The following is a 16,924-nucleotide window of genomic DNA, read 5'->3' as shown; positions in this document are numbered from 1 at the left end:
CTTGCCCAAGTTGAAACAAGAATTTCAGAGAGGGTCAGGAAACTTCCTAAGACCACACAGCGAGCAAGTGGCACAGCAAGGACTAAAACCTTTGTTCTCATCCTCATCTGCAGCGGAGACGCTTCCTTCTCTGTGCCCCAGGAGAAGTGCAAAGGGTCCCTAAGAAAGCAGGAGGTGAGGAAGGGGAAGAGTTAAAAGGAAGCAGGTTGCGTCCCCTCGCGGGTTAGAAGGGGGGCTTCCGGGGCTGCAGGGTCCCGAAGCGGGTGTGATGTAATCACGCAGGTCTCTGCGTCAAAGGGCGGCTCCAGGGCTGCCGGCACTGCGGTAAAGCTGTTCCCGACCGCCGCACACCTTGTCCCGGTCTCCTGCTGTGGCTGAGCAGGCCAGCAGCATCCGCCGTCGCCATTGTTCCACGCCAGGACTGCCATCCAGAACCACCTGTGACTCCTGACAACTCCAAGGCACTGGTACCCCCTGACAGCCACCACCAGTTATCTGCGACACCTTTACAATCACCGCTAACCACCCACCCGGGTGCCCAGGGCGCGCCATGAAGTCTGCCTCAAGCTCGCGCGGGGGTGGGTCGGGTGGCCGTGGGGGTGGCAGCTGGGGCGGCAGCTGGGGCGGGGGGCGGGGGGGCGGAGGCAAGGGAGGAGGAGGCGATGGCGGCCCTGGGGGCAAGGGCGGCTTTGGGGCGCGGGCGCGTGGCTTCGGCGGTAGCCGGGGCCGGGGGCGCGGAGGGGGCGACAGTAGGGACCGTGGTGGCAGCGGGCAGCGGCGTGGCGGTGTGGGCAAAAACAAAAACCGCCGCAGGAAGGGCGTCAATGCTGTGTCGGTGGAGCCACACAGGCATGAGGGTGTCTTCATCTACCGTGGAGCGGAAGACGCGCTGGTAACGCTGAATATGGTGCCGGGCCACTCGGTGTATGGTGAGCGACGGGTCACTGTGACTGAGGGCGGAGTGAAACAAGAGTACCGCACCTGGAACCCCTTCCGCTCCAAGCTGGCAGCGGCCATCCTGGGCGGGGTCGACCAGATCCACATCAAGCCCAAGTCCAAAGTGCTGTACCTGGGCGCTGCCTCAGGGACCACTGTCTCTCATGTCTCCGACATCATCGGCCCGGACGGCCTGGTCTACGCTGTTGAATTCTCCCACCGCGCTGGCCGTGATCTGGTTAACGTGGCCAAGAAGCGAACCAACATCATCCCGGTTCTCGAAGATGCCCGGCACCCGCTCAAGTACCGCATGCTTATAGGGATGGTGGATGTGATCTTTGCCGATGTGGCCCAGCCTGACCAGTCCCGGATAGTGGCTCTGAATGCCCACACCTTCCTGCGCAACGGGGGCCACTTTCTCATTTCCATCAAGGCCAACTGCATCGACTCCACTGCATCTGCTGAGGCGGTGTTTGCTTCCGAGGTGAGGAAGTTGCAGCAGGAGAACTTAAAGCCTCAAGAGCAATTGACCCTGGAGCCCTATGAGAGGGACCACGCTGTGGTCGTGGGGGTCTACCGGCCCCTTCCCAAGAGCGGCAGCAAGTAGCACCCAGCAAGGGCTGTCGTCCCTGGGCTCTCCCCAAGACTGTGCTGTGTTCAGTATAACTGTGTTTGTGTTTTCTTTGTGTGTTGTTTTTCTTTTGTCTATTAAATGGCATAAAGAAACAGTACCCAGGTGTATCAGTGAGGCCAGACAGTTTTCCTGCAATAACAGTCAATCCCTCAATCTCCAAATCTTCAAATCCCTAAAAAAGCTAAAACAGCTGGTGATAGGAACCCATCAAGGAACAGCATGGGAGTTGCGCTTACTCTAATGACTTAGGGCCCTAATGTCCCAGGGCTCCTCCTCACACAAGCTTTCTCATCACAGGAGCAGGGGGAAGAGAGCTCGCGCATTGCTAATGAGCCTGGAAAGTCCCCCTTGGAACTGAGGGAGCACTTGGGTTACATTGGCTAAGTCACATGACCGAGCCTGACTCCAGGGAGTGGCACTGGGTATTGATGGACAATAGCGTAGTGTAACACCCCTGATCTGTCTGACTCTAAGCCCGAGTTCTGGTATTTAATATTTAATACTTTATTCTTCACCTAAGCCCTTTTGGATCCCCTAGTACTTACTCACCACACCCGCTGGGATGGCTTTGTTAACCATTTCCCTTTTACATGCAAAGCAACAGGGCTTCTGAAGGTGAACTGGTTGCCCAAGTACGCATAACCAGTTAGGAGATGGAATTTAAATCCCAATCTTTTGGGCTCTAAATCCACAGCTATTTCCTCTACACCAGTGGAATCATACCTCTCCCCTACATGGCCCACACTGGACAGACTGCAAGTCCCCACGTGTGGACACACACAAAACAGAGTTCTGTGGTTTCATTGTGTTCTTTCTTTCACCTCCCTGTGCTGCCCTTAGATTTCAAAATAACAAAATAAGGCAGGGGCGTAGGATGCGGGTCTACTTTGCAACGTGTCCCCATTACCAGGCATAACATACCCAAGATGGTATCACCAAGTGAGAAACAACCAGAAAAATGACTTCAGAAAGTATCTGTTTCTGGGCGCCTGGGTGGCTCAGTTGGTTGAGCGACTGCCTTCGGCTCAGGTCATGATCCTGGAGTCCCTGGATCGAGTCCCGCATCGGGCTCCCTGCTCGGCGGGGAGTCTGCTTCTCCCTCTGACCCTCCCCCCCCCATGTGCTTTCTCTCTCTCTCATTCTCTCTCTCTCTCAAAAATAAATAAATAAATAAATCTTAAAAAAAAAAAAAAAGAAAGTATCTGTTTCTGAACGGCATTTCCTGCAGACCCTGAGTTGCGGGACTCATTACATTCAATTCTGACTCTCTTTAAACCAGCCCAAAGGGAGTGGGAGAGTAAGCAATCCCAGGAGCTGAGAATGTTCCAAAACCAGGCCTTTAAGAAGACATTTATTCATTCACTCACACATTAAAAAAAAAAAATCCCCATTGCCAAGGTCATTGATATTGAGCCTGAGGATGATTGCTCCCTAATGCATTATTTGGAGAATGGTTCTGCCTTCCTAAAGATGTGCTGGGGCAGAGACTGCAGTTAGTCTGCATTTTCTGAGAGGATATTTCCTGAACAAAATATGATAAATCAGATTTTTTAAAAGGCATCCATCCCTCCACTCCTCCCCTCATTCCCCACCACAGCACACAAACGCTATATGCAAGGTGAGAACTACCGTTCAGGTTTGTTGGCCAGACGGACCCAGGAAGAATAGGGTGAATGGAATAAATGCCTATAAAAATCCAAACCAGTCATTTCCAAAAAGAATGTGAAATCTTCATTACAATCCTGCAAAGCAAGGTTCATTATTTCCATTTAACAGATGAGAAAACTGCAGTTCAGAAAGATGATATAACTTGCTTATGATCCTCCAGTAGGGCTCACAGCTGGAAATCAAACCCATAGGAATCTGACTTCAAAATCTGTGGCCCTTCCATGGTGATCTATACTGGCTCCTTTGCTTTGAAAACCCTCTCTTCAATCCTAGACTTATTAACTTGATGCTGGGATGAATCCCTGAGGCTGGGGATGAACTCCCAGGAAATTTCCAGAATGTGACAGGATCCAGCCCTTCTCAGAGTCAGCTCAGCCTCAAAAAAGGAGCACTTGGTTCTTTACAGGGAAAACTCAGTCTCTTTCCTTGGCATGAGAACTCCCACATATGCCCGCAGGGACAATTTATAGTCCATGTCTGAAGCTGCTTGAAGTGGGAACATTAATGGAGAAATGACACAAAACAACCTCCTAAAGAATATCTCTGAGTAGTAGATGGGTTCCTGGGCCAATGGAAGAACACGGTAAGTACCAAAAGAAATATGGGAATAAGACTGAGGGAATAAAGGAAGGAAGCTGGAACCTGATTGGAGAATAAAGGCAGGGAAAAGGGTGGGACTGTATCTCCAGTGGGCAGCGAGGCCCAGGAAGTGAGCAGTAGTGACACGGGGCACCTGACATGCTCAGAGTCAAGAATGCTTGGGTTCCTAGAAGGTATTACATTGTGATTTCTAGGTGTCTCAGGTTGCTTGGGCCATCATCACAAACTACCACAGTCTGGGTTGCTTAAGCAATAGATAATTTCTCACAGTTTTGGTGGCTGGAAGGAAGTCCAAGGTCAAGGTGCCAGCAGGATTGGTTTCTGGTGAAGCCTCTCTCCTTTGCTTGTTGATGGCTGTCTTCTCCCTGGGTCCTTACATGGCCTTTTCTCTTTGTGTTTGGTGGGGAGTGGAGGCGATAGGGAGAGCTAGCTTTGGTATCTCTTCCTCTTCTTATAGGACATTAGTCCTATCAAATTAGGGCCTCACCTTTATGACCTCATTTAACTTTAATTACCTCTTAAAGGCCCCATCTCTAAATACAGTCACACTGAGGGTTAGGGCTTCAACACTCGACTTTGGGGGAAACAGATTCAACCCATAACACTAGGGTGGGACAGGAATCTTCAGCTAAAATGCCTATCTTACTGGCTTGTGAGAACTGACTGAGGAAACCAACGTGCAATGTGAAATACCTCTACTGAGCTCTGTGTACTGTTTCTCCCTCCCATCTTTCCTCTCATTGTCAATATAAGATGACAAGGTAGCTGAGAATTCAGGAGTAGCATAAAGGCCTGGGGTTACACTGGAGTTGGGGGAAACTTAGCAGGGCTTTCAAAGGGGCCTGATGTTCAAGCTGAAAGATGGATGGAAGTTGCTGCTGAGTTTCAGAGAATCAGCAGCCTGACAAGAGCCACAGTGGAGCCTGACCCAAGCATCAGTGTGTGACCAGCTGTAGGCACCTCTGCAGCAGGTGCGGGGAGGTAAGAGGCTGATACTCAAAAATCAGGAGTGGTGAACTCTGCCAGAGCAAGTCAGCAGAAGCGGGGGTGGGGAGGGGCGGTGGATAACACACAGATCCAATCTCACCTACCCTCACCATCACTGTAATGTCTATTAGCCTCCTCCTGCCCAGATGCCTCCAAGGATGCAGGGAGAAGACCCAAGAGAATGGACCTTTATCCAAAAGGGACTGGTTTAAACTGGAAGAGACTAGCTTCCTTTAAATTGGCAGTCTCCTTCCTAGCTGCAATCCTGCTAAGAAGCGAGATGCTCATCTGAGCTGTGGTGAGTATGTTTGGGTTTTGCGTCACTCACTTTTCAAGCACTTATGAGGTCTCAGGCTGGGAGCTAAGCACCGTTTGATATTTTTTTTTTAAAGATTTTATTTATTTATTTATTTGACACAGAGAGAGAGCACAAGCAGGGGGAGCAGCAGACAGAGGGAGAGGAAGAAGCAGACTCCCCACTGTGCAAGGAGCCCGATGCGATCGAGCAGGGAGCAGGATCCCAGGGTCCTGGGATCATGACCTGAGCCAAAGGCAGACGCTTAACCAACTGAGCCACTCAGGTGACATTTTAAAAAATATTATTTTAAATTTAATAATGAGAACAAACATACCATAAAAATACTAAAACGTAATGGAGTGCTATAAAATGAACACTGGTGTTGGAGCTACTTCTAACATTTGTGTAGTCTGGAGCAAGAGAACACATGCAAGCCCCTAGCCTGTAGCCTGCCCCTTCCCTTCCCACCCCTGGTCTGCCTACACCCTGAAAGTCCTCATGCACATGACTGTAGAATTCCAGCCTTCAAGTCCAAGGTCTGTCTCCACGCCCTTTAATAAATAGCCTCCTTTAAGGCACCCCATGGGGCTAGAGTGGCAAACTGGAAGTGTGGTCCCCTGTCAGGAGGACTGGATTGGAGAATACAAAAGAAGCAGACCCAGGCGGCTCAGGCTGGTTTCTGGTGCGTGACCCATGAACTAGAAGATGGGGACATGGGCTCTTGCGGGGGATGGCACTTGTTCCTTATGGCCTCCTTGCCCTGGGGGAAAAGGTGCAGACAGAGGAAAGTCAGGGCAAAGTCCTGTAAAGTCAGGGCCCAGGGCAGGGCTCCTGATTGCTTATGTCTTAGAGTGGCCCCTTCGCCTCTCCACCCACCCAAGTGTCGACATTCCTTCTTAAGGAGGCAAATACAACTCTTCCAAGCAGTCTTCCAGGCCTTTGGGCTCACAGGAAAACTCTCTTCCAAAAGCTCTTGATTCACATTCCAATTGAGATAACATTTACTAGGCTTCCAGACACCTTGCTTAACTTAACCACCCCCTGGGACGCAAGTGTTATCACCCCCACACCATAGATAAGGAAGCGGAGGCCCCGGAAAGTGATATGAATCACCCAATGTGGCTCAGTTAGAAAGTGGGAGAACAGGGGCACGTGGGTGGCTCAGTCAGTTGAGCGTCCCACTCTTGGTTTCAGCTCCGGTAGCGATCTCATGGGTCGTGAGATGGAGGCCACATGGGGCTCCGCGCTTGGTGGGGGGGGTCTGCTTGAGCATTCTCTCCCTCTTCTCCCCTCCACCTTCAAATAAATCTTTAAAAAAAATAGAAAGTGGAAGAGCAGGATTGTGTTGCTTCTTTAAGTTAATGAAATGAAAATCAGATGCTCTAGGGAAAGACGTGGCTTCAGTGTGTTTCATCCATCCTGCAGGTGGTTCTAATGTGCACCCAGGGCTGACAGCCACTATTTACAGTCTCATACCACTCTTGTCATTGATTGGGAAAGGCAGATTTAGTACAGTATTTTGGATAACTGGAAGAAAATAGCTGAGCTTTTCTTTGGTGCCTGTGGCTACTTGGGGCCTCTGTGACAGCCCAGGGTACTCCCCAAGATTCCAAAGAGGAGGAGAGGTGAAGTCTGTGCATGAAAACAAAGTTATTAATGTTTCTGGGCATTTGGCCCCTGAGAGCTGCATGCAGATCATGTATGTCAGGAGGTCAGCTGAGCTGGGAGAGCGCTGAGTTGCCAGGTGTCAGAGTTAAGTCTTTAATTACTGCCATGGAATAAGCAAAAGGCTAGAACTAGAGAAAGTGCCGACTCCCCCTGTTTCATTTCCCCCGGTGCAATGGCCCTGATTGAAGGTCAGGGGGATGAGAGCTACTGGGGTGTGGGGGTCATCTTGCTGTTTCCAGCACCTGGAACAAAAGGCTTCAGCAGTTTTATGGACCCTGAGGTGGGCAATGGGGGGATGAGCAGGAAGGCCAGGAGTGGAGCCGTTTCGAGTTCTGAGTCAGAGAGGGGAAGAGCATTTTCACCTTCCTCTGTTGCCTCCAGCAGGTGGCAGAGCTGCCCGCAGGAGACCTCTAAGGCCTCAGATAAGAAGACCTAGAAACGGAGGAGACAGTAGAAATGTGAATTTACCTGTGGGGGGCCCTGAGTCCTTCTGAGACTGCAGGGTGCAGGCTGTGCTCCAAGTCCGGCATGGGGAGGCACCTTCTCCCTTCCCCCGCACCAGGTCTGCCAAGTGGAGCCTTTTCGATCACCTCTGATCAGACATGAGAGACCGCACACTGATATTTAATCAGTAGCCAGATTCTGCCACATTTATCTCCTCATCCAGACTCTAAGAGTTCTCAATACATAAGTTGTTTTGAATGGGCTTTTCTGTCTTTTGAGCAAAAACATGTATAGATTTCCTCCCAAAATGTTGCCTTTTTTTCTCATGCTTGCCATTTCCATTCCCTGGTGGCCATCCAGCATCCCATCCAATATGGCTCCATGCCCACTGTCCATTAGACACTTCACCTACTGCTTCCAGCCAAGCCTCTTCCTGGAGGACTTGTGCCTGAAAACATCACCCAGGAATGCTGGGGCTCCTCTGATTCATAGCCAGTCAGAAACACAGGCAACAACCCGGGCTTGTTGTTGGCATCTAAGTTGGGAGGGTGAGCATCTTGTGGGACTGAGCCCTCACTCAGCCTGTGGGATCTGAAGCTCTCTCCAGGTGGAGCATGTCAGAATTGAGTTGCATTGTAGGACAGCCAGCTGGTGTTAGAGAATTGGTGGTGTGATGGAGAACAGGCCCTGTTTTCACATGGTGGAGTGGGGCACAGAACCAACACAGGAAGTGATTAGGTCATGAGGGCAGAGCCCTGTCGAATGGGATTAGTGCCTTATAAGAGAAATGCCCAAAAGATCTCCTCCCCTTCCGCCATGTGAGGGCATAGCAAAAAGCTGCCATTCTGCAAGCTGGAAGAGGACCTGCACCAGCGCCCAACCGTGTTGGCGCCCTGATCTCAGACTTCCAGCCTCCAGCACTGGGAGAAATAGGAATCTACCCTGTCTCTGTCATTTTGTTAAGTTGCCTGAGGGACTAAAACAGCATGGCATTCAAAGCCCTCCAAAGGCCAACTTCTGACTACTTCTTCAATCTTGTTTCACATCACTGTTTCAGTAATTCAGAATTGCTGTCTCCTCTTGTGTTTCAGATGCGTGGGCCTTGCTCATGATTATTTCTTCCTATAGTACTTTCTTCTCCACATCACCTGTTTGACTTACTCCTTCCCCATGCTTTCAGACTTAGCTCAGACATGTCCTATAGATGGTTTTCCCTGCCTCCTGTTTTGTTCATCCATCCCTCCTGTGCTTAGGTGAGAATAAATGCCTCTCCTCCCTATTCCTCTTGTTCTGCCTCTCATTTGGTTAGGGAATTTAAATCTTATTAAAGTTGTTTACGGTAAAAAAAAAAAAAATCTGGCTACATCCAGTAGCCATTGTGTGTGGCAGAGTGTTCCATGTCTGCCACACAGGATGGCTTCCAGAAACGCTGGACAAGAAGAGCTGAGGAAGAAATCGGAAGTTGTTTTTATGGAGAACCATGTCTTTCTTTTTTTTTTTTTTAAGATGTTATTTATTTATTTGAGAGAGAGAATGAGATAGAGAGAGAGAGCATGAGAGGGGGGAGGGTCAGAGGGAGAAGCAGACTCCCCGCTGAGCGGGGAGCCTGATGCAGGACTCGATCCCGGGACTCCAGGATCATGACCTGAGCCGAAGGCAGTTGCTTAACCAACTGAGCCACCCAGGCACCCGAGAACCATGTCTTTCTAATCTCCTCCTGTGATTCTAATATTCTCTCATCCAAACATCCTTCCTTCCCACTTATTTGTCCACCTCACTGCCTTTAGGAATGGTAGATCCAGCAATCATTCAACCCCCAAGGGCCCCCAACACTCTGATCCACCATCTTTTTACCACTCCTTCAACTCTCTGCTTCCTGTCCCCAGGTTCTTCCTTCCTTACCTGGCTAAGATCTTCTGGTCCGTTATAGTTATTTCCTGGCTGAATTCCTTGTCCAATTCTTTTCTGAACCCACCTGTTTCTTGGAGCACATAATCAAATGGAAATAAAGCTGCCAGTATATGCTACTAACACTCTTTTTCAACTTCTCCTAAGGTCCCAAGTTCATTGGCACATTACCTACCTTCCACGTTATTAGGTGACTAAAGCTTCACTTCCTCATAACATGAATCACCACCCTTCCATCCTCACCTAGCTGCCAGCCCTTAATCCAATGCCACGTATTTTAGGTTTTTGGTATTCAGTGGCATCCATTTCTCATCCAACTTCTGTATCAGTTGGGATAGGTATATCAGATGGATTATGCTGTGAGCCAAGCCTCAAAGTCTGTACCTAAATGAACAGTTTATTTTCTCCCTCACACTGCAGCACCTTCATTATTTGGTGGGTGAGTGAGGAGATAGGGCCACTGTTAATTTTAGTCACTTAGTGTCTGCCCTGTTAGCTTGATCTCTATCTTGAATAATGCTGGTTGTTACACTAGAGGGAAAAGGTGGCTCTGGAAGGTCTCAAACAGGTGATTAAGTGATTTAGCTGAGAAGTAGTGCGCATCATTTCCAGTCACAATTCACTCACTAGTTGGCCAGAACCAGTCATATGAACCGACCCACAAGGAAGCCAGGAAGTGCAATCCTACTGTGTGTCTGAGAGGCGGAATACTGAAAATTTCTTCTGAACAACATTAATGATGACCACAGGAAGGTAGAATTATTAACTCCCTCCTGCATGTGGTGAGGCACATGGAGTTAAATTTGCCTGATATCGTGTGCCTGTAAGTCAGAGCAGGATTGATTGATTGATTGATTTAAAGATTTTATTTATTTGACACAGAGAGAGAGAGAGAGACAGCTAGAGAGGGAACACAAGCAGGGGGAACGGGAGAGGGAGAAACAGGCTCCTGGCTGAGCAAGGAGCCCTACGTGGGGCTCGATCCCAGGACCCTGGGATCATGACCTGAGCTGAAGGCAGATGCTTAATGACTGAGCCACCCAGGCGCCCCGAGAGCAGGATTTAAATCTATGCTCCAGAATAGTTGCTTTTAACCACTTTTAACCACTGCTCTACACTTTCTCTCAAGCCATCAGCAAATATGTAGCTTTTGTTATTATCGTGTAATTTAATTGTGATGTGTTCAGAGAATGTAGTCTTATTTTTTTGAAATTTATCTGTGGTCTTGTACATGATCAGTTTTTGTAACGAATATGTACTCTCCTGTTGGCTGATAATTCAATGGTATGACCTTTAGGTCAAGCTTGACTGCAGTGTTCAAACTTATATTTTGCTGACTTTTTGTTTACCTGAACTGTCAATAATTGAAGTGTTGAAATAATCCCCCTGTGATGGCAGTTTCATGACTTAACATTTCATCAATTTTAGCTTTATTTTTGTGGATATTTTATTACTTGCATTTATATTTTAAATTATTATGTCTTATTTTAACTTCTTATGATCCTATAATGGCCCTATTCCTAATGATGGCCTTTGTCTTCACGTTTATTTTCTTGCCTTAATATAACTACATAGGCTTTCTGTTAATGTTTGCCTGATCGTTTTTTTATTTTATTTATTTATCTCAAAATTGAAGTATAGTTGACATACAATATTATATTAATTTCAGGTGTGCAGCGTAGTGACTATCTATATAACAAAATGCTCACTATGATAAGTGTAGTTACTATTTGTCACCATACAAATTTATTACAATATTATTGACTGTATTCCCTCTGCCATACTTTACATTACTATGACATTTATTTTATAACTGGAATTTTATACTTCTTTTTTAAAAAATATTTATTTGAGAGAGAGTGAGAGGGTGAGAGAGAGAGAGAGAACACAATCACATACAGAGGGAGGGGGAGAAGCAGGCTTCCTGCCGAGCAAGGAGTCTGATGCAGGGCTGGATCCCAGGACCCTGGGATCATGACCTGAGCCGAAGGCAGATGCTTAACTGACCTAGCCACCCAGGGGCCCTGGAATTTTATACTTCTAAGTCCTCTTTTATTTTGCCCACTTTCCCATTCATCTCCCCTCTGACAACTACCAGTTTGTTCTCTGTATTTTTGAGTCTATTTCTGTTTTGTTCGGTCATTTGTTTTGATTTTTAGATTCCACGTATAAGTGAAACCATTCGGCATTTGTCTTTGAGTTATTTCACTTAGCATAATACTGTCTAGGTCCATCCATGTCATTGCAAATGGCAAGATTTCATTCTTTTTGATGGCTAAATAATACTCCATTGTGTGTGTGCATGCACATGTGTGTGTGCATGCACAGACCACATCTTCTTCATCCATCAATCGATGGACACTTGGGCTGCTTCCATATCTTGGCCATTGTAAATAACACTGCTAAAAACACAGGGGTGCATATATCCCTTTGAATTAGTGTTCTTGTATTCTTTGGGTAAATACCCAGTAGTGAGATTGCTGGATCATAAGGTAATTCTATTTTTAACTTTTTGAGGAAACTCCATACTCTTTTCCACAGTGGCTGCGCCAGTTTGCATTCCCGTCAATAGTGCACAAAGTTTCCTTTTTCTCCACATCCTCACCAATATCTGTTGTTTCTTCTGTTGTTGATTTTAGCCATTCTGAGAGGTGTGAGGTAGTATCTCATTATAGTTTTGATTTGCATTTCCCTGATGATGGAGAGATGTTGAGCATCTTTTCATGTGTCTGTTAGCCATCTCTGTCTTTGGAGAAATGTCTGTTCATGTCTTCTGCCCATTTTTACATTGGATTATTTGCTTTTTGGTGTTGAGTTGTGTAAGATATTTATATATTTTGGATACTAACCCTTTATCAGGTATGTCATTTGCAAATATCTTCTCCAATTCAGTAGGTTGCCTTTTTTTTTTTAAAGATTTATTTATTTTTAGAGAGAGAGACAGAGAGCTGGAGGAGGGGCAGAGAGAGAGGGAATGGGAGAGAAGCAGACTCCCTGCTAAGAGCAGAGCCTGACATGGGGCTGATCCTACAACCCTGAGATCATGACTGAGCCAGTATCAAGAGCTGGAGGCTCAACCAACTGAGCCACCTAGGCACCCCTCAGTAGGCTGCCTTTTAGTTTTGTTGATTGCTTCCTTCATTGTACAGAAGCTTTTTATTTTGATGTAGTCCCAATAGTTCATTTTTGCTTTTGTTTCCCTCAACTCAGGAGACCTACCTAGAAAGATTTTGCTATGGCTGATGTCAAAGAGGTTACTGCCTATGTTCTCTTCTAGGATTTTTATGGTTTCAGGTATCACATTTAGTTCTTTAATCTATTTTGAATTTATTTTTGTGTATGGTGTAAGAAAGTGGTTCAGTTACATTCGTTTGCAAGTTGCTGTCCAGATTTCCCAACACCATTTGTTGAAGATACATTCTTTTTCCCATTGGATATTCTTTCCTGCTTTGTCAAAGATTCATTGACCATATAATTGTAGGTTTATTTCTGGATTTTCTATTCTGTTCCATTGATCTATGTGTCTGTTTTTGTGCCAGTACCATACTGCTTTAATTACTACAGCTTTGTAATTAGCTTGAAGTCTGGAATTGTGATGCCTCCAGCTTTGCTTTTCTTTTTCAAGATGGCTTTGGCTATTAGTTAGGGGTCTTTTGTGGCTCCATACAAATTTTAGTATTGTTCTAGTTCTGTGAAAAATGCTGGTGGTATTTTGGTAGAGATCACATTAAATGTGTAGATTGTTTTGGGTAGTATAGACTTTTTTTAAAAGATTTTATTTATTTATTTGACAGAGAGAGACACAGCAAGAGAGGGAACACAAACAAGGGGAGTGGGAGAGGGAGAAGCAGGCTTCCTGCAGAGCAGGGAGCCCGATGCAGGATTCAATCCCAGGACCCTGGGATCATGACCTGAGCCGAAGGCAGACGCTTAATGACTGAGCCACCCAGGCGCCCCCTTCCTTACCAATTTGGATGCCTTTTATTTCTTTTTGTTGTCTGATTGCTGTGGTTAGGACTTCCAGTTCTATGTTGAATAAAAGTGGTACAAGTGTGTATCCTTTTCTTGTTTCTGATCTTAGAGGAAAAGATTTCAGTTTTTCATCATTGAATATGGTATTATCTGCGGGCTTGTCATTTATGGCCTTTATTATGTTGAGGTGTATTCCTTCTATACCCACTTTATTGAGAGTTTTTATCATGAATGGAAGTTGAATTTTGTCAAATGCGTTTCGTGTCTATTGAGATGACTCTATGATTTTCATCTTTCATTTTGTTAATGTGGTATATCATGATTGATTTGTGGCTATTGAACCATTTTTGCATCCCTGGAATAAATCCCACCTGCTCATGATGAGCAGGAGGCACTTTTAGATGTTTATAGGCAATAGCCCTTAGCCACTGCAGCTGGATGTAGTAGGGCCACTTGACAAAATGGGTGAGGTCCCTTTTGGGTTGGATGTCCTGATTGATGCCAAAATTCTTGGGACTTTTCTCAAACAGGGGGTTGGCCACAGTCTTGGCCTCCTGCTTCTCCACAACAGCTGGAGCTGGGGACGTCTCCGCTAAGGCTTCTTTCCTTTCAGCATCTTGGACGGCTGGAGGAGAGAGCTTAAAGTAAGTATTGATAGGTATTTATTTGTTACCATTTTGTTAATTGGTTTCTGGTTGTTCTTGTAATTCTCTGTTCCTTTCTTCTTTTGTTCTCTTCCCTTGTGATTTGTTGACTTTCTCTGGTGTTATGCTGGGATTTATTTTTATTTTTTGTGCTTCTGTTTTAGGTTTTTGTTTTGTGGTTACAATGAGGTTCATATACAACATCCCATGTGTATGGGACTATTTACACAGTAGTCTGTTTAAGTTGATAATCACTTTGGTTTTTGTTTTTTTTTTTTTAGATTTTATTTATTTATTTGAGAGAGAGAGAGAGAGAGCACACAAGCACAAGCAGGGGGAACAGCAGGCAGAGGGAGAGGGAGAAGCAGGCTTGCTGCTGAGCAAGGAGCCCGATGTGGGGCTGTATTTTCTATCTCTTTGTTGAAGTTCTCCCTGAGTTTTACTCTTCTCCTAAATTCACTGACCATTTTTATGACCATTACTTTGAGTTGCTTATCAGGTAGATTGTTTATCTTCATTGTTTAGTTCTTTTTATGAGGTTTTGTCTTGTTGTTTCACTTGGGACATATTCCTCTGTTTCCTCATTTTGTCTGGTTCTCTGTTTTTCTATGTATTAGTAGATCAACTTCCTCTCCTGGTCTTGAAGGTAGTGGTATTCTGTGTGCCCAGAAGCACATTTCCCTCTAGTTACCAGAACCAGATGCTCCTGTGGATGTATTCTGTTTGTGGGCATTGTGCACACTCCTGTTATGACTGGGAGGTGACTATTGTGGGGCTGTTGGTAGGTGGGCCTGACTAGCAACAATTATGTGCCAGCACTAGCCAGCAGTGCTGGGGGGCCTGACAGCAACAATTATGTGCCGGCTGGTGGACAGGGCTGCCTCCCTTCCTACCCAGGGCAGGTATCGCTTTGGAGGGGTGCTGGTCCCAGTAGAGGCTGTCTATTGGTGGAGCAGAGCAGGAACTGCTTTGGAGGGACATCTGTCTGGATTAGTGGATTGAGTGTGGTAGGTCCACAGGGGGATACCAGGGTGTGTTGAATGGTGCTAGCAATGTAGTTGGAGAGTGTCAGAACTTTGCCTGCCAACATTGGGCCAGCTAGGCTGAAAAAGGTCAAGAAAAATGGTGCCCAGCAGCACTTCTGTTCCCAGAGAAAGTTCTTACAAATCTCTGCCCCTCTGGCATGCACCCTAAAATTAGTCAATAGATCTATATGTATGGCCCAGGTGCTTTTCAAACTGCTCTCTTGTAGACCTCAGAGTGAGTGAGATTGTGCATGGGCCCTTTAAGAGCAGAGTTTTAGTAACCTATAGCCTCTGGCTCTCCCGGAGTTAAACCCGCACTGATACTCAAGGCCCCTGCAGTTAAGCCCTACCAGGTTTCAAAGCCAGCTCTTTCCAGGGCAGATCTCCAGGCAGGAGAAACCCAGTTTGGGTCTTGAATCCCTCACTCCTGAGGAAGAGCTTTGGTGCTTGTGGTAGTCCTTATGTTTGGGGGTTGCTGCTAGCCATTTTTCCAACTTTTTTTTTCTTTTTCTTTTCTTTTTTTTTTCTTTTTTTTTTTTTTTGCTGAGTCTTGGGGTTAGTGAGACTCAATATGAACCGTCCAGGAGATGAACCTGTTTCCAGAGCACTTTGGGATACCTGGACATCAGCTCAGCCCTGTTGGTTCTCTTTTCTTTCTTTTTTTTTTTTTTTAATGATTTCATTTTTAAGTAATCTCTACACCCAATGTGGGGCTCGAATTTAACAATCCCAAGATCAAGAGTCACATGTTCTACGGAGTGTGCCAGGCAGGTGCCCCCCCCCTTTTAATTATTATTTTTTTTCTGTTAGCTTTCTAAGCCAGATGTTCTGGGGGCTTGTCTCTCTGGTACAGATCCTAGGGGCTGGGGTACCTGATGTGGGGCCCCAGATTGGGTACCTCCTGCCCTGGAGATCTGCCCTGTGAAGAATGCTCATCGATATGCTTTTTCACTTCTAGAGAAGTATCTATCTGGTGAGATCCTTCCTTAATGTATTGCACTGGGTATTGGGTTGTTTTTGCTTTATTTTTGTAAAATGGTTATTCTGTAAAATGGTTATTCTGCCTCTCCCACCTTTTACTTTAGTTAACATTCTATATTATAAAACATATAGATGTTTTTCTCCTTTTAAACCCAGACTACCCCTGTAATTGGCAAATTCAGTACACTTATATTTATTGTGTTTATGAAGATACTTTTTCTTTGGTTTTTCTTTTGTACTCTAGTTGTTCTGATTTTTCTATATTGATTGTCCTATCTTTCTTGGATGGTCTAACCTAATTCTTTTTAATTTGAATAACATTCTGTTCTTATATGCTACTTGCCCAACAGGGAGAGGGTTAAAAAAAAAAAAAAAGAAAAAGTAAAACAACACTGAATGGGTTGAGAAAAGCTAGAGTTGAATTTCAGTCCTGTTAATAACCTGCTGTGTGACCTGGGACAGTACAATTGACTTCTCTGAGCTTTATAACTCCCTGTAAAATCCTGGGTTTGAATCAGCAGTCTGTGAGATTCTAACTCATGGATTCTCTATGCCCAAACTTGGCTGGTAACTGGCTACTGGTGTGTGAGAGATACTAGGTCATCTATAATTTGAAGTTTACTCTTAGATGAAGAGTATTTATTTATTTTATTTTAATTTAAATTTTATTTTAATATAAATATTTATATTTATTTTAATTTTTTGCCCAGTTTCATTGAGGTAAGACTCTTGAATTCAAGAGAGCCTTCCTTTCTTTACAGCATTGGGAAGATTTCAGACTAAAGTAGCATTATGGAAAGGAACCCAAGAAAAAACCAGAATGTTAGTAATACAGTTTTCTTACATGTCTAGAATTGGTTGAACCATAAATTTCATAATCAGAATAAGGAGGAAAAAAAAAAGGATCAGGAGAAAGAACTGGGTGCGTTGACACAAATGTGAACAGTTATTCTGTGTCTTTTTTTTTTTTAAGATTTTATTTATTTATTTGGGAGAGAGAGAGAATGAGAGATAGAAAGCACGAGAGGGAAGAGGGTCAGAGGGAGAAGCAGACTCCCTGCCGAGCAGGGAGCCCGATGTGGGTCTCGATCCCGGGACTCCAGGATCATGACCTGAGCCGAAGGCAGTCGCTTAACCAACTGAGCCACCCAGGCGCCCA

The 16,924-nt window shown here is 45.6% G+C and overlaps 1 protein-coding gene across 1 annotated transcript; it reads left to right on the top strand.

Annotated features, from left to right (window-relative positions):
* The first annotated feature begins 271 nt into the window (after nucleotides 1–271).
* Nucleotides 272–2,993, top strand: FBLL1 (fibrillarin like 1). The gene has a single exon (XM_025866624.2). The coding sequence runs from the start codon at nucleotides 551–553 to the stop codon at nucleotides 1,541–1,543; it is 993 nt and encodes a 330-aa protein (XP_025722409.1). The 5' UTR covers nucleotides 272–550; the 3' UTR covers nucleotides 1,544–2,993.
* The last annotated feature ends 13,931 nt before the right edge of the window (nucleotides 2,994–16,924 follow it).

Source organism: Callorhinus ursinus, unplaced genomic scaffold (genome assembly GCF_003265705.2).
Source record: "Callorhinus ursinus isolate GAN/ISIS: 27379988/994484 unplaced genomic scaffold, GSC_fseal_2.0 scaffold3, whole genome shotgun sequence".
NCBI classification, from domain to species: Eukaryota; Metazoa; Chordata; class Mammalia; order Carnivora; family Otariidae; genus Callorhinus; species Callorhinus ursinus.
The sequence above is the reverse complement of the archived record's forward strand: the minus strand, read 5'-3'. Positions and strand labels throughout refer to the sequence as shown.